This window comes from Cottoperca gobio, chromosome 15 (assembly GCF_900634415.1).
Source record: "Cottoperca gobio chromosome 15, fCotGob3.1, whole genome shotgun sequence".
Classification (NCBI taxonomy): Eukaryota; Metazoa; Chordata; class Actinopteri; order Perciformes; family Bovichtidae; genus Cottoperca; species Cottoperca gobio.
The window spans coordinates 6,701,303-6,718,203 of record NC_041369.1 but is presented as its reverse complement, the minus strand read 5'-3'; the positions used below and the strand labels follow the sequence as shown (position 1 = coordinate 6,718,203).

The following is a 16,901-nucleotide window of genomic DNA, read 5'->3' as shown; positions in this document are numbered from 1 at the left end:
ATAAGGTTTATTCTCAGTTCACCTCCAGACAGACATGATTTGTTCATTATACACTCTAGTTTTGAAAAATGTTTAGTCCTATATTATTATTGAATATTTGCAGCAGTGGCCTGGGAAGCATTTGTCCACAAAAAGCCATTGCATGTGTAAATATTCAATGTCACAGAATAATGCAAACTTTATGTGCCTTTTTCGATCGCCACTATGACTCAACTCTTCTTCACTCTTTTGTTTTGGATGTAAACAAATATTTTTTTGAGAAGCTGATGAAGGTGTTAGTTGTTTTAGATTTTAGAGGATGAGGTTTGTGTTTCAGTGTAATTTTAGTTTAGAATTCAATAGCCTGTTTACTTTATTGTTAACATAAGGTAATACTTAAGATAACATTTTGAAGGTGTCTTAAGTATGTATCCCTATTGGGATGATATATTTGATGTAGGATGTAGGATTTGTATAAGATTAAAGTATACACGATAAACTATTATGCATGTCACCCTCCATCTCTTCCATTATCAGGATTTTGACCTTGCCACTTAAATTGGAAATGCTCTCTTATTTGCACAGTTCTGATTCAGCTGGTTCACTCCCCTCTGACTGAAACTCTATCCGTCAGAAAAGACAGAAAAACAGAAAGAAAGTATTGTTTGAAATAGCTCTGTGACAGACTGGTGACCTGTCCATGGTGGCTCAGTGATTTCCACATAGTGTGTGCTGGGATAAGCTCCAGACTCCTGTCACCCTTAATGGAAATGAATGAAGGAAATGAATGAATTACTAAAAATAGAACCTCATGGGTACATTTCCTGGTTTACTTTATGCACCATAGTGATAACAGATCCCACGTTTGAACAATAAATAAGTGATCTGTCTCCAGCTAGTGGTAATTCAATTCAGAATTGTCAGCTAGTGCATCATAACAGATAAGAGGCTTGTTTTACCAGTTAGAGGGCAGAGAAATACAAAACAGGATAAAAAAAAGCCATTAAATATAAGAGCTCCTTTTAAATTATTAAATTAATTTTGTTATTAGTATTTAAAAGAAACGCATTGACTTCTATTCATGTTCACAAACAAAGGTGGCATAAAAAATAACAATCCTTCAGTATTCTATAATAATTATAATAAAAACGTTATTATTATGAACAAGGGGCTTCAGCGTGTTTGATGACGACACTCGTTAGCAAAGCTCCCATTGGTTGGTTGTTGAGCGGAAGTAGACTATGACCCACTCTTTTCTCTCTGCTCCGTGGCATTTTGCAACACAGGCTGTCTGCTGCTGCTGGTTTTATGCTAAACCCACAGCTGTAAGCACAGGCAGGAATGGACAAAGACGGAATAAGGTGAGTAGTTGGTTTTATACTATTATAACTGCTTAGCCAGGTCTCAGATATAAAATAACCCGAAAGCGTAGGGAAGCTCCGAACGTCGCTAAGCTAGCTACAAAAGCGCGTCAATATCCGGTTTCGATTTTCAAAGTAAGTGTCCACGATATGTATGGTATCACAATATCAAAAGGGACAGACGTTGCTGACATTTGAACAAACACTAATTTAGCAGTTTGCTGAGTAGCTACAACACAACTTAATATTGAAAAAGGTTTTGTCAATGACAACAGTATGTGCTGTACTAGCACAGCAGATAATGTTGTCATTGCCAAGAGTACGTGCAAGACACAATTTGAAACTTAATTAAAACTCACTGTAAAGTTATATTCTCCAATATTACCAAAGCAACAGCCATGAGTTTTTGTTCCAATTAAAACACAAGAGTAACCAAATCAGATGATTTTAAATGACATGTTGAGGTAGACTGTCTTATTGTAAACACAACTCACTGCTTAAATAGTCTAATTCTTTAGTAACGACAATTGAGTAAATTCACTAGAGTTTACAAATCCCTGTTGATGTATGACTGTGTAGTCTTCATGACTTTACTGTCACTTGGACTGTTAATGGGATGCTTTCATACCATAACCAAAATAATAATAATAATAATAATAATAATAAGCTTTATTTGTATAGCACCTTTCATACAAGAATTGCAGCCCAAAGTGCGTCACAGCAAAAACATAACAATTAGTTCAAGAATAGACAGAATAAGAGCATTTGCAGTACAATAATCACAGTGATGATGTAAATGAGTCTGAAGTACCATTATAAAAATAGAAGAATTAAAATAGCAGATAAAAGATGGTATAAATGAGAAACTTGAGGTTAGGTTTCAGCCTTCAGCCAGTCCCGTGTTGCATTTATATTTATCCTAGTCATTGGCGGCTAGAAAGAAGACAGAGCTAAAGATAAAGATACATTTAGGACATTGACTATTTTGGAGTTGTCTCTGTCTCTGTTTATGTTGGCTCTGTTAAATTCAGCATTAAAATAGTGTTTCGTGTTTGGTTCCTCTTTTTTGAATGGTTTAAACCATGAAGCTAAATCAACAGATGGCTCCTCTGAATATATTTATGTCATTAGATAGGATCATGAAACTGTCTGAAGTCACGTTTCATATTAAGTATTTACTTTTGTTTTTTGGCACGCTAACATTAAACTGCTGGATTTCTCTTTTTTGGTATGGCATTATAACACACTAGAAGTAGAAACTACAAGATGGTCAAAAAAAAGGGAAGTGTTTTGGAAAGAAAACAGTCAAGCTACATATAAGTTGTTTAATAACTACTGTATTTTTTAAAACTTTAGAGCAGTGGTTTCCAGATCCAGCCCTTTGGACTCAGAGCCCTGCTGATTTTCATTAAAGCCATCTTCAGTGAAGACTGAGTGTCAGGATAGAAAAACATCATTACAGTTGGTTTGACTGTGTGACCTTCAACAAACAATTGTGCATGGTATGTGGTATGTGGTAGATAGGACGAAGTGTAAAGGCTCCACGAGGACAGATCCTGAGGACTTAAGAGTGGCTGGCATAGTATAAGATCTCTTTAGGATATACAGCACACAATAATCAGAAGAAAAAATAACTTGTGTTGTTTTATATATGGTATCTGCATGTTACATGCTTTTATTCCACAAGGTGCCTCTTGGCGTCTACAGTTTATTGTTGAGCTGTGCTGGAGAGTGTCGTGCTGTTATTTTGAAAAGGAAACCGTTCAACCGGAAGTCAATCTGTAGTAGCTTGCTGTGTATCTCGCCCACCAGCTTTCCTCTGTGCTGTTGTTCAGCTCAGAGCTGCTCGCCGTGAGTTAGCTCTCAGGTGAAGCTAATTCCTCCTCCTTCTTCGGGTCTAAATTAAATCTTTATAATGCGAAATCTTCATAGAAGTTGAACCGTATTAAACACGTTGTTACAGAACAATGTTTTATTCATTGACTGAATACAATTACTACTGGCAGGTTGGTAAATCACCATTACCAATTATGTTGCTTGAATGTTGTATTATGAAGTGTTATTGTATGATTATCTGGTAATAATCCCCAATATTTATCAAAAGGTCTTCACAAATGGCTCCCTGTTTAGTAAAAGATTTGTTGTCTTATTGTGGATTTCTGTGATTTCTTTTGTACCTAGGTGATCATTGCATGGAGTCACAAAGGACACATGTATTAAGGTGGGAGCCAAGAAACAAGACATTCACAGTAAAATGACATAAAGGCCCTTCCAAACCTCTAAGATGACGTGCAGAAGCACATTGTGTGTAATGTGATCAGAGAGGAAAGGGAATGCAGACTTGCCAGCTATAGCTTGTATGCGAGCGTGATGCCCAGGCGGGGGTTGACGCTCCAGGGCCGGTTCCGCTGGCTCTTTCTGGGCCTCTTCCTGCTGCTGGTGCTGCTGCTGTTCGCATACCTGCTGGAGTGCACCCCTCCAGCAGACGTCAGCCTGGCCCTGCCCGGCCTAGCAGGGGAGGCCTACGGGAAGGAGTACTACCAGGCCCTGCTGCAGGAGCAGGAGGAGCGCCACCTAAACCGTGCCGCCAGTCTCAAGCGCCAGATTGCCCAGCTCAAGCAGGAGCTGCAGGAAATGGGTGAGAAGTTAAAGCTCCTGCAGGACAAGAAGGAGCCCCCTGGGGTGCAGGGACTGGCCGACACTAAAGACCAAGAGCCGGGAGATCTGCTGGAGTACCTGCACTCTCAGATTGACAAGGCTGAGGTCAACACAGGGGCACGCCTCCCCAGCGAGTATGCCCTGGTGCCCTTTGAAAGTTTCACTTCGTCCAAAGTGTACCAGCTGGAGATGGGTCTGACGCGGCACCCGGAGGAGAAACCTGTCCGCAAAGACCGCAGGGACGAGCTAGTGGAGGTCATGGAGGCTGCGCTGGACATCATCAACAACCCCGATGAGGAGGACGGTGTGGAGGAAGACATGCCGATGCAGAGACAAACCTACACAGAGGGTCACTTTACTGAAGGTAAGATCTACACTACATTACTATGGACCAATGAATGATCACTGTGCCTGATGTGTGTTCTGAGTATAGCATTGTTTTTCATATTTCACAGGACTGTACAGGACAGAGCGAGACAAAGGGACGCTCTATGAGCTCTTCTTCGCCAAAGAGGATTCCAGCAGCTTCCGCCATGTCCAGCTCTTCAGACCTTTTGGTCCCTTAATGAAAGTCAGGAGCACATCAGTAGAAACTTCAGGAATGATTATTAACATCATTGTGCCGCTAGCAGGCAGAGTAGATACTTTCACACAGTTCTTGCACAACTTCAGGTGAGAATGAACCAGAAACGGTTTGTTAGACATGACTCGGCGTGTTCACGTCACACGTGCATTCAGACACTCATCATTGTTGTGCAATAAGATGCAACATGAGTGTTCTTGTCAATAATTTCATGTTGTATGTTTTTAGGGAGGTGTGCATACAGCAGGACAGACGAGTTCATCTCACGGTGGTTTATTTCGGGCCAGAAGGCCTCGAGGAGGTGAAGTCATCTTTGGGGAAAATGTCAAGGTTTGTCCCTTTCACTGAGAAACAGCTTCTGATGTGCTTGTGCTGGTTGCGTGGCAGTAATGTGTCATGGGAATTGAAATGTACATTTGTGGTGTTTCAGGGAGGAGAGCTTCTCCAATTACACTCTGATCCCAGTGGACGAGGAGTTTTCACGAGGTCGGGGTCTGGACATCGGAGCCCACGCCTGGAAGAAAGGCGACGTCTTAATGTTTTTTTGTGACGTTGACATCCATTTTACTCTGGAGTTCCTGAACACCTGTCGTCTCCACGCTGCTCCAAGTAGGTTTTTACATATTCTTGCTCAGATTCCTTGTGTTGAGTCTTTGTTCACTGAATATACTAAGTCGACTGTTTGTTTTGTAGATAAGAAAGTCTTCTATCCAGTGGTGTTCAGTCTGTACAATCCTGCCATCGTCTACGGAAATATGGAGCTGGCTCCACCTTCTGAACTCCAGCTGGTACAGTCTTTACATTTATCTCTAAATACTATTTGTAGAAAGATGATTTAAATCTATGTTAATGAGGCCCTCCACACATGTTTTAAGACATAAACAAATCAGCCTGTCTGGATTGATAATTTGCATCTAAGATGGATATAAACATAAAAAGTTCTTACATCTGCATCTACTTATTTTTTCTGGATTGAGAAATCCAGAATCTCTGAATTAAATGAACACAAGACGTCTTGTACTGAAAAGCTTCCACATCACAATTGTGTTTTAGCGCCCGTCTCTTTAAGGCCCCCTCCTCAAAAAAAGCCCAGTCTGCTCTGATTGGCTTGCGAAAAAAATATTCCGTACCTTTTGCAAAAGTGGAAAATGTGGTGTTCCCTTGTTTATTGTAATTAAAAATGTCTTCTCAAATAGATTCACAAAAAAGATGCTGGATTCTGGAGAGATTTTGGCTTCGGAATGACGTGTCAGTATCGCTCAGATTTCCTAAATATCGGTAAGCACTGATAACATCATGTGATTTAATATTACATTTACTCGTAAACAGCTGATATGTTAACTGACAACTTGTCACTGGATCTTATTCCTCCAGGTGGGTTCGATCTTGAAGTCAAAGGCTGGGGTGTGGAGGACGTCCACTTGTACAGGAAGTATCTCCGGAGCGAGCTGATAGTGATTCGGACGCCGGTGTCCGGTCTCTTCCACCTGTGGCACGAGAAGCAGTGTGCGGACGAGCTGACGCCGGAGCAGTACCGCATGTGCATCCAGTCCAAAGCCATGAACGAGGCTTCCCACTCTCACTTGGGCATGCTGGTTTTCCGCGACGAGATCGAGGCTCACCTTCGCAAGCAGGCCTTCAAGACTCAGAGCAGAACGGAGGACTGAGCCTCGACGCTCCCATCTCCATTCCAACGTTAAGACTGTGAGGTGCGCACAATGTCATCGCACTACAGCAAACACATGTTTACATGGATCCTTCTGCATTTCACTGCACAGCTGTAGACAAATGAATGTACAAAAACCAACATTGATCGATGTTAAACTTCACAATATGGTACAACTTTTCAGTATCAAACACAGGTCGTATTTAACCTGCTGAAGGAGAACCAACCAGATGTATTGGATTTAGGTTGACGTTGTATTTTACGTGTTGACATCACTTCAATAAGCATGTCGTTATTATCTTGGGGAAACATATCTTCTTATTAAGCCATTCTACAGGATTCAAAAACAGCTCCTGACTTGCAATCAGTTTCTTCACTCGGGCTGCAACTATTATTATTATTATGATTATTATGATTATTTTCATTACCGATTAATCTGCAGACTATTTTCTAGATTAATCGTTTGGTTTTTAGAACGCCAGAAAATGAGTGAAACATGTCCACTTCAGTTTAACAAAGTTCAAGGTAATGTCTCGTCAGTCCAAAACCCAAACATTCACTTTAATGTGACATAAAACAGAGAAAAGCTGTTTCTGCATGAAACAATGACTTCATTTCTCACCTTCTCTTCTGCTTCACTACCGTTCACTGCTGAATGAGATCTCAGCTGTTTCAGGTGATTTCTGCATCACAAAACAATTCTCAAACACAAGCAGAAAGAAAGCCAACTATATAGTTATTTATTTAATGTTGACACAAGAAGAAGAAAAAATTGCACTTTGTTAAATGACCCCACAAGAACCAGTACAGTTCTACTGGTTCCCAGCTGCAAGTTGAGCATGAGAGCAATTTACAATCTTTGCTTTAACAGTATATTGGCAGTTGTGTTAGTATTATATTTATAGGTTGTTTCAGACCGGCAATATGGTTAAAAAAAAAAGGGAATTGTTTGTGTTTTATGTGGCAATCAGTCACCAACTTCCTTTGCCGATGACGGCTTCCAAGGGACGAGTTTAGCAGAGAAGCATGTGGATCAAACGGAGCCAGGAACAAAGATGTGCTAATAGCATGCAGCGCTATCATATCAGGTCTATGTGGACCAGTATTATTGTCTAAATACCTGGTAGGATTTGTCATTTATGCCGGGTGAGAAAGACTCACATTATGATTCCTAATACTGGAGTGAGTTTGAATGTTACAACCCTTCTTGTAAATACGTTTCTAATATTCCTTTGTTTCATAGTTGAATACTTGTCGTACGTGCCTACATGCTTAAAATGACATGAAATGTTTTTGAAATTGTATTCCATCTCATAATGAGAGGATGTTACAGCAGTCGGAGGTTAGTGGCTTAATGTTAAAGAGTACAGGAGAGCGGGCAGGAAGTGCTTTATTCTTGTCACAATGAAAGCAGGTGATTCTGCATCTCATCCTGGACTCTGACGGTTTTTAATCAATGTTTTTGCTAATATAACAGCTTTTTGTAGATAGTCTTACATGCACCTTCCTCATGTCTTCCTCTCATCAGTACACAACAAACAGCTCGTGCAAGGAAATGATTTATTTTAAAAGTTTGGACATTAAATAAAAGTTACACAAGGCTGCATTAACTGCTGCTAAGTCATAGTCATTTCTGCTGTTAGCATTTGATTTGATGATACACATTTGGAGTAAACTCGACCAGTTCTATCATTTCTACTATAAAAATGTAATATCAAACATGTCAAGTGTCTTTGAATCTACAGTCACATTTGTATGTTTCTTAATTTAAGACAAATGGCATAATACAATTGTATTATTCATCTGTATACAATAAACTACATGAATAGAAAATTTGAAAAATCAAAATCAAGGAAAACTGAGGTGAAATAAACCGAATGGGAATGTTTCAGGCTTATTCTCTTGTCCGGTACTTCATTGTATTAATGTGCGATCTGTTCTGGATGGATCCCCGTGGCCGTGTAGATCTCTTTGAGAATAAGCAGCGCTGTGTCTTCAGATTGCCTGCAGAACAACAGAAGTGTTGATGTAAAGGATTTACAGTCGTCTGCTAACAGGACATGTTGGAAACAGGTGAACGTAATGAAATGAAGCGGCTTCACTTTTATGGCCTTTTCATAGCCGACATGACTTCTAGCAGGAGAAGCACAGATGTTACTAATAACATTAAGTCTCTTGTCCACCAGCACTCACTACACCAGGACCCTGAGACTGAAGCAGATAAATAAATTCATTATCATTTTATCATTATTAACTGACAAAAGGCCTGTTAATCAGGAAACCGCTGTGAGAGCGATACTGTGATAGAAATGTGAATGTAAAGTATTAGCAAACTGTTCAAATTCAGTTGGATTAATAGTTCCAAAGATATTGAGTTTAATATAATGTCGATTCATTTTTTATTACATTTTTAAAAAAGTAACCGATAATAAACCATTTTCTGCTGATCCACTAATTGATTGGTCGACTAAACGTTTCAGCTCTTGCTGTAACGGGACTGCGTTTTGAACTTTATAGTTCACGTGTGAAGGTGCAGTGGTAAAAAGCTTGCTTGAATTAAAATACAGGTCTCTGTACCAGTAGCAGAGATGACTCTGGAGGGCAAACAGGTACTCGTTGAAGCTCTCGATGGGTTTCTCCTGCAGGACATAGTCGATGCGATTCCCTCCGTTCAGCATCCCGACCTTCACCTCAGGCTCCTCTTCTCTTGGCGGCTCGAGGCTCTCTGGGAGCTTATTCTCTGTGAGAAACCACAGTGGAGTTATACAAAAATGTTTACTTGATTGAAGAGTCACAAATCAGAGACACTCACCCTCCCGCACTTGCATCTCCTGTTCTTCGATCTGATTGGCTACCATGGCCAGCTCAGCCTGCAGCTGGGCGGACGAGGTGTGAGCGCGAGCGAAATCGTTGAGCGTCTGCCAGGCGCTCCGCAGGGAGCTGATGAGCCCGTGCTTCAGGTCAGAGCCCATCCTGGTGAGACTCTCCTTCAGCTCTGAAACACAGAGATCCATTACTGAACCCATCTGCACGGGAAGACTTTGTGATTGAAGAGTTAATTGGTTTAAACAACATTAACATATTTCTGTTACTACAAAAATATATCTACGCACAAACCAAACCTTTTTATTTGACCAATTATAAGCTTATTTGTCTTTGTCCTCTGAATGTTCAAATAAAAAGAGAAACTTCATGTTGCCCCTTAGCGTACACTTCTCTGCAGCAGCAGAAGAGAATCACTGTTCAGTCGTTTTATTAAGCCGAAGCACGTTCAATGTAAGAATAGAGTCTTTGTATTTTGCACACAAATTAGAGTACCACTCAGAAGAGGCAGAGAAGATGAACTGAGGACACAACATGCAGCAGTTTAGTCTCTTCAGAAGACATCAGTAAATGAACAATAGTTATCTTAAGTTTCTGAGAAAATAATCAGCGAGTCGTACCGAGATGAAGCCTCTTCCTCCCTTTGTGATGTGGGATCAAAACAGGCTTAAAGTCCATGTCTGGTATTATCATGGGCTCAATCCTGTAAGCCACGGGGTCCAACTGAAAGAAAATGAGTCACCGATGAAGTGTGATCGTTATGCATACAGTGACTCACTGCTTTTATAACATTTCGATTATACTTCAGCCTCTTAGATTGTATTTCATGCAGCGTAACTAACGTGTAGGCAAGTCGGGTTAAAAGGAAATGACTGTTTCTAAGACGATATTAAAGATGTAACATGAAAAAGATGGCTGATGTCTTTGCACGCTACAATAATGTACTCGGGTACATAGTAACACAGGTGGGTGCCTCTCTGTGTGCAGCAAGCAGGAGAGCAAATGTTTGTTTTTTTAAAGGATTAACGGCAACATTTGAAATTATTACATCTTTTTTCAATAAATATTGACTTTTGGATCTTCCAAATATTTAAATTAAAAATTTAATTTCACACCATCGGTACAGCCCTGAAATGTACAGACTTGGAATCAAAAACAATACAAACATGTTACAACTCAAGCAGGCACATAACTTCTGAGCATCTGTCGCGTCACCGACAGTAATTCCTTCAGGATATAAACGGTTGGAAGAGCTGCATACCGGATGGTAAATATTGAAGAACCCCTTGCATGTGGGCAGCTGGTACGTCTCCTCGATCTTTTCCAGTCCTCGCACTGTCAGGAACATGCCGATGGGAGAACCCAAGGCGAAGAAATTCATGGGCTCAAAGTCCAGCGCGTGGTAGACCACAGACACCTGCAGGGCAAAACATTAATATGTAGTGGAGTTCAGAATCTGCTTCAACGTCATCCCTCATCACGGTTACCTGTCCGGTGCCAACTTCAAAGTAATCGTAGTCGACGTGGACGGAGACGGGGTTGCCCGCTGGGAGCTTCTTCTCAGAGGGATGAGGAAGAGCTTCAGCAGCTGGTGGGGGCGCCGCAGCCTGACTGACCTCTTTGACCTCCGCTTTCTTCTCCTGAAACCAAGACAGACACACGAAGAGTTTGTTGTTCATCACCGCCGGTTTGCAAGCCTCACCGGTGCTCCAGAGACCAACGTACCTGCTTATTCACTCGCTCTTTGACAAACTTGGCGACCTTTTTCCTCGGACCCAGCGGGATTCCCATCTCTTTCAGGTCCTCGATTGTGCACATAAGCTGAGAAAGCGTGAGAAAGGAACCATCACCGTCTTATAAAAATGATATATGAAGAACCGCTATCATTTTACTTTCCAAATTTCAGCAATTAACTACCTCAGCATTTAAAGTGTCCTTCCATGACCTTAAAAAAAACTTTAATTTTCTTTACCATGTTGGCCTTTGTGTAGTCCACACCCCCCCTGGACTAATTTAAGGTTACACTTTTGAGGCTTTTATTCTTACAAAAGATTCTACGTCAATCTTCTCCTCATCAAAGGTACTCTTGTAGTCAGACAAGCCAAGATGTTCCAGCATGGCGGAAAGATCCTCAAACTCCTCTTCCTTGGGCTCCTCTTCCACAGCTGGAGGGGGGACGGCATTATTTCCTTGTGTAACGGGGGCCGCCTGAATGAGAGGCAAAATGTATAATTATGTAGTGCAACATTAACTTTGAAATGATTCATTATGCACTTGATGTTTAATGTTGCTTCTGAATTAACCCGTGTATGACCTGCTTAGTGTCTCCATTAGTCGAGTGTGTGAGTGGCATGGCCGCTGCAGCAGAGCCAGTCTTCTGATTTGACAACAGGTCAAAGAGAATCAGGGAACCTGGCAGTAAAGGAGACACAATACAATCTATGTGGAAAAGAGAAGAAAACACTGTGCGGGCGGAGTGGAAGCTAACGATCAGCTGTTTTATTACCCAAGCTGTGTCCGGACACTGATGTGCCTCCTCTGTAGTCTGGGTTCCTCGTCATGAACAGGGCATAAAGTCTGTTAATCTCTTGGGCAACTGTGTCCATGATGGTCTGGCAGTAAGTTGGACTGTTGTAGAAAAGCACATCTAACAAAGTCTCGTTTGTAAAATGACGTAAACGTCCAGTGCTGGGCAACGTAATCTTCTTGATCCTCCTACAAAAGAGAAACAAGACATAAGGCTATATCATTCATGAGTTACAATAAAAAGTACATTGAAAAGGATACGTCTGGTTATACTCTTTGTTTTTCTTATCGTTAACAAATCCCACTGAAAAGACCAAAAACAACAAGTATTCTCTTTGTGGGCTTATTCCTCTGAGCCAGAGCTCCTTTGATGTCCAACAAATATTCAAAACACAAAATGGAGCACCGTGTGACATGTTCCTTCATTAACTTAGTGAGTCAAACCACATGCACTGCCATCCTGCTGCTGCGGAGTCACAAGAGACCCAAATCATTACCAAGTATTAATCTGCAGCTGAAAATAGTCCCCAGAAAATGCACTATATCCTTTTGATTGAGTAACGATGGCTAAAAACTACCGTGGCCAGCGGTCCTTACGGTAATAACAGCCTTTTACAAGAGAAAAGTGAAACCCTATATGTGCGTCTTTACAGATTTACGTGTTTAATAGAAATAAACGCACTGTTTGGTCTTTTCATAGCATGTGTTGACAATAAGTCCAGTCGTTCTATAAAATGACCTTCTTCCGTACAATTACTGGATAACTGACATTATTTCAGTGAGAAATTATGATTTTGCAATTTTGAGTTTGAGTTGATCATCATCAAAAACACACACAGTGAGTGTTAAAGGAATACTTCACTCCCAAAACAACCATTTGCATATTCATAGAAGAAAACATGCCTCCACAGTGAACGAAGAGCATTCTTGATGAAGTAAATGGGGGCCGCGTTTAACAACAAGTCACAGGCATTTTTGCTGAAATCATATAAACAGTACTCGACCGTTTATGCAGAAGTGTTTCTTCTCCTTCACCGTTGGGGCACGCAAGAAACAACAAGTTTTCTTCAAGAATTCAAGGTAACAGAGTAATTGATAAACAAATGATCATTTTGTGGGTGAAGTATTCCTTTAACCTTCCTCTCCTCACCTGTCCACCCCTGTGGCATCTCCATGTAGAGCCGTGTGCCACTGGACAGGGAGGAACTCCACCCTGCTGATGGCGTGCTCATCCAGCGGTTTCTTAAAGTGACTGTGCAGCAGCTTCAGCGACACGCTGCGGAAGTCGTCCACTGAGAGCACAAGGATTTGTACAGATTATTTCATAAATACAGTCTCCGTGGAGGGTACAGCGATACTGGCAAACGCCATGATTGTTTGGTACTCACCGCACTCGACCATGCTCCTAAACCTCAGGTCACACACGGGACCGATTCCATGAACCATGAACACAAGATGATCCACCTTTGGGAGCTCACCTGGAGAGGATGCACAGGATTGAAATGTTGAATTCTCCTGTACTCGCTGATCGACAGTCACTTCTTGTCCTGGACTTCTGTCCTTAATAAAGTCTCAACTGAAATCTGACTTAACTGTCCCTCATAAAACCGTTTGATGGCTGGCACTTCCTCTAATGCCTTTTAAAATGCCTCATCTCACTTCATCGTGTCCTGAGAACATATTTTCCTTTTAGAAAAGCTTTCTTGTGGAATCAATGAGCTTATAGTTTATTTCACTTTACACGAGCGAGCAGAAAATGACATCGAGTTTTATGTTTTTTTCGATTTAATTTAACTTGGGTAAAGAGGAACTTGACTACCATCCGGCACTTCATCATGGTCATCATCAATCCCTCTCTTCACCACTCTCGGCCTGGTCTGCCCGTCCTGGGTTGTGCCCCACTCATCCGGCATGGAGGACGCCTGAAACTGCACAATCACCTACAGAGGCAAACGGAACTTAACTTTAGACTAATAGGATTAATTATCACCTGACCAACTCGAACACTACTCAGAGAAGGATTTACCTTTGGATTGTGCATGACAATAGTCTCTCCCGATGGAAACTCCAGTCTGCGGTGCCACTGGTTGGTAGACACGGCTTTCTTATATTCTGCCTGAAGTTAAAGACGCACTGTATTCAGTATAAACCGTGATTTAAAGTACAACATTAGAGTTGATGCAGAACTGGATAAAAAATATACGTTTGACTGCAAGTAGCAAGATGTTGTCAGAAAGATCGTGTTTTTTTTTTTTTTTTTTTGGTCAAATGTAGTAGTGAGACAAACCTCCAGCTTGTCACTAAACTCCTCAGAGTAAGGAATAAAGCGACTATCCGTATCCCCTTTGTAGAACCAACTGCAGCGCCGGACCTCCGTAGGCTCCTCTTCCCAGTACACTGAAGATCGCATGCGATCATAGAGCTGCACGTCGTAACGGCCTCCATCTGTACGTATGATCACATTTTCTGGGTCTGGTTGAACTGGAAAATAAAAAAAAAAAGCCCACAAAACTGTCAGAGAAGGTCACCGTGTCATTCAGAGCACAAACACTGACATGTTACATGCTGTCATTTCTCTGGAGAGAAACATTCACAAATTAGCACGTGCACAGTGTGTCATCGCACCTGAGTTATACGTCTCCTCTAGCTGAAGGGAGTCAATGATACTGAAAGGAAGCCAGACGCTCTTTGACTCCACCTGCTTGCAGTAGAACCAGTGAGGCTGAACAGGCTCATAGACATTGTAGTTGTATTGCATCATGGGACCAGCAGGGACGATGGCTCCAGCAGTGGTGGCTGTAGGCGGAGGCGCTTGAAACTGTGTGGGAGGAGGCTGAGGAAAAAAAATCCTCATTATAAATTCCTCTTCACTAATGATGATGGCATTTGATGGTGCTACTAACAGTCATTTACTTAACGACTAGAACAGTGAGCAGATCTCCACCATGGGTCTCCCTCTCCCCTCCCTGCCGACTCACTTACAGTCCAGATTGCGGGACGAAAATAACAAAAACAGGGATTTATTATTCTGTTATGGTGCCTAACTTTAGTGGGTCAAAACATATCAGGTATGGAATCAATCTGCTGATGCTCCAGTTCAAATTTAGGACAAACTCAGTATTTGAGTCACGACAAAGACAAAAATGTGGCCTGCAACAGACTAAAGCTTTTTAAGCCCAGCCGATTGCCAGAAGTGCCTTTTGCTACTGAAGCAGCTGTTGATCACTTGTTGCCCCCGGTTAAGAGAGGAAGTGAGGAGGCAGCAGTTCATGACAGTACAAAACATTTAATAAAATAGGTTTTCCTAACTGAAACTAACCCAAGAACCACAAGAGGTCCTTGAGCATACAGCCATAAAATATTAGGCTGATGGGTCCAGTAGTATATGAGATAAGCTGCAGACAGACAGACGGATACACGCACACAAGACCGAACACATTATTTCCACACAGACTTGCGCTAGGTGGAGATAATAATTACTTAATTAAGTATCTGAAAAACAAAACCAACACAGTCACGATTAGCTTATATATACCTTTGTGAATGCGGGTCCTGATGGCGGAAATGTCTGTTGCGGGGAGCCGAGAGTGTATGGACTCTGCTGAGGTGTGTGTGTTGGCGCCAGGACCTCTGGAGCTGGCATATAGGGACTGGCTCTGCTGCTGATTGGGGTGTGTCGGTACGGGTTATGACTCTGTGGCTGCATCTGGGGAGGTGGTGGGGTCATTGTGGCTGGGGGAGGAGTGTGACGCCCCATAGGGCTCTGGTAAACTGCACCGCCAAACGCTGGAGGAGCAGGGTTCATTTGTGAGCCTGGATGGGGCGGTGGAGCCATGCCGACACTGCTGGGAACAGAAACTGGGCCTGTTGATGTCGGGGCTGCTGACGGGGCCGGCGGTGGGCATGGCGACTGGCCGATGGCAGCAAACGGGTCACTGCTGGTTACGGGGCTGGAGAAGTAGTTGAATGTAGAGGGGGCTGGTCCATTCCCAGAGGTCTGACCTAGAAAGCTGTCTTCTTCTCCAACATCAGTGGAGTCTTCTAATAAATCAAAACAATAATTTGAACAGTAAGCACATTTATTTGTGATTCTGCAAAGGACATCCAAAAAACTAGACACACTTAAACACCACAGTGAGCATATAACAGTAGGGCGGCAGCTATCGTTTAGTCTATGATGCCAGAGAACAGAGAACAATGGTCATCAAAATTATCCAGATCATCAACATTGCTGACGATTAGTTTTCTGCGAACTATTTGATTAAACAAACATTGCCATCCATTGCATATATAATAGCACGTCAGTACTCACAATAAACACCTGACATTGAGGATGCTGTGAGAGTGGAAACAAAATACAGCTAATTTGGCAGTAGTGTTTTAGAAAATACTTTAACATAACACAGACAGAATGATATGCCAATTTAAAAACAGAAAATGTTTTGATGATATGACTAGCAAATAGCTGCACATACTCTTCATTGACATCAGACAGAGGACAGTCTGAACACAACACACCACTGTCAATTAGGCTAACCTCCCTGTCAGCTCAGACACGCCGTTTCTCTTTCTTTTACACTATATAATGACAGTTCACAGTTTACAGGAACCAGGATACCAGGTTAGCTAGCTAGCTTAGCCTGCTAACGACAACGTTATGTTAAGACATGTCCTCAGTCGGTATTACATCTCACCTCCTGACAACACCGCCGGACCAGTGGCCTGACTCACTGGCATGAAAGGCAGGTTGAAGTTAAACTCCGGAGCGCCGCTGAACAGTAAATTTGCACCGTTGTTGGGAACATTATTATTCCTCCTATCTGCCATTTTCCGCTAGAATTACACGTAGCCACTACTGGCGCAGGCAGGCAGTAAACGCTCAGTTCTCCCAACAGCTTGTTCCTGCCCACGCAGGTTTAACTGATCTCAAAGCATCAACGGTAGATCAACGTACGGAAAGACAACGTTCCACGTTATTTGTAGATCTACTAAAATCACGCAGGTCATTTGGCTGCACTTCGTTGGTTGTAGGAAAAACAAACACTCCTCCTCACTACTGCCGCCTACAGGCCAACTAGATTACTCACACTGCGACATTGTAACCTTTGAATGGGCAAACACAAGAAAAAGCTACTTTTAATAAAAAAGTAATTTTATACAAAGAGAAAATTATTTTTCTCCTCACTGTACCACCAACCTCAAATCAAAACACCTAGGCTGTTGAAGATGTATTCATCCATGGTTGAAGCACAGTAATGTCTGATAGCTCCGAGCTCCGGTTGGTCCGTGTACTCAAAACAAACGA

The 16,901-nt window shown here is 42.0% G+C and overlaps 2 protein-coding genes across 4 annotated transcripts; one reads left to right on the top strand and one right to left on the bottom strand.

The window, feature by feature from the left end:
• Positions 1–1,187: 1,187 nt before the first annotated feature.
• Positions 1,188–7,853, top strand: csgalnact2 (chondroitin sulfate N-acetylgalactosaminyltransferase 2). Of its 2 annotated transcripts, none has more exons than XM_029449558.1 (8): positions 1,188–1,340; positions 3,522–4,362; positions 4,454–4,670; positions 4,810–4,911; positions 5,012–5,190; positions 5,275–5,369; positions 5,778–5,859; positions 5,956–7,853. In XM_029449558.1, exons 2-8 carry the CDS (start codon positions 3,711–3,713, stop codon positions 6,246–6,248), a joined length of 1,620 nt encoding a protein of 539 aa, XP_029305418.1. In that variant the 5' UTR covers positions 1,188–1,340; positions 3,522–3,710; the 3' UTR covers positions 6,249–7,853. The 2 variants fall into 2 exon arrangements, with proteins under 2 accessions (XP_029305418.1, XP_029305419.1); XM_029449559.1 differs by lacking the exon at positions 1,188–1,340 and adding an exon at positions 3,174–3,346.
• Positions 7,794–16,894, bottom strand: sec23ip (SEC23 interacting protein). Of its 2 annotated transcripts, none has more exons than XM_029449554.1 (18): positions 16,794–16,894; positions 15,132–15,637; positions 14,222–14,429; positions 13,884–14,077; positions 13,623–13,712; positions 13,416–13,536; positions 12,985–13,074; positions 12,747–12,888; positions 11,577–11,785; positions 11,385–11,482; positions 11,117–11,278; positions 10,796–10,891; positions 10,558–10,710; positions 10,332–10,487; positions 9,691–9,793; positions 9,060–9,242; positions 8,825–8,987; positions 7,794–8,251 (listed from the first exon to the last, which is right to left on the bottom strand). In XM_029449554.1, exons 2-18 carry the CDS (start codon positions 15,429–15,431, stop codon positions 8,170–8,172), a joined length of 2,550 nt encoding a protein of 849 aa, XP_029305414.1. In that variant the 5' UTR covers positions 15,432–15,637; positions 16,794–16,894; the 3' UTR covers positions 7,794–8,169. The 2 variants fall into 2 exon arrangements, with proteins under 2 accessions (XP_029305414.1, XP_029305413.1); XM_029449553.1 differs by lacking the exon at positions 16,794–16,894 and adding an exon at positions 16,291–16,624.
• Between the last annotated feature and the right edge of the window lie 7 nt (positions 16,895–16,901).

Excerpts from the sequence above, each read along its gene's own strand:
- csgalnact2 (XM_029449558.1), top strand. The coding sequence starts at position 3,711 with ATGCCCAGGCGGGGGTTGACGCTCCAGGGCCGGTTCCGCTGGCTCTTT. Across the intron at positions 4,671-4,809 it reads CAGTTCTTGCACAACTTCAG|GGAGGTGTGCATACAGCAGG; the intron begins GTGAGAATGAAC and ends GTATGTTTTTAG. Across the intron at positions 5,191-5,274 it reads TCGTCTCCACGCTGCTCCAA|ATAAGAAAGTCTTCTATCCA; the intron begins GTAGGTTTTTAC and ends TTTGTTTTGTAG.
- sec23ip (XM_029449553.1), bottom strand. The coding sequence starts at position 16,423 with ATGGCAGATAGGAGGAATAATAATGTTCCCAACAACGGTGCAAATTTA. Across the intron at positions 14,430-15,131 it reads CAGGACCCGCATTCACAAAG|CCTCCTCCCACACAGTTTCA; the intron begins GTATATATAAGC and ends TTTTTTCCTCAG. Across the intron at positions 13,713-13,883 it reads AGTTTAGTGACAAGCTGGAG|GCAGAATATAAGAAAGCCGT; the intron begins GTTTGTCTCACT and ends CTTTAACTTCAG.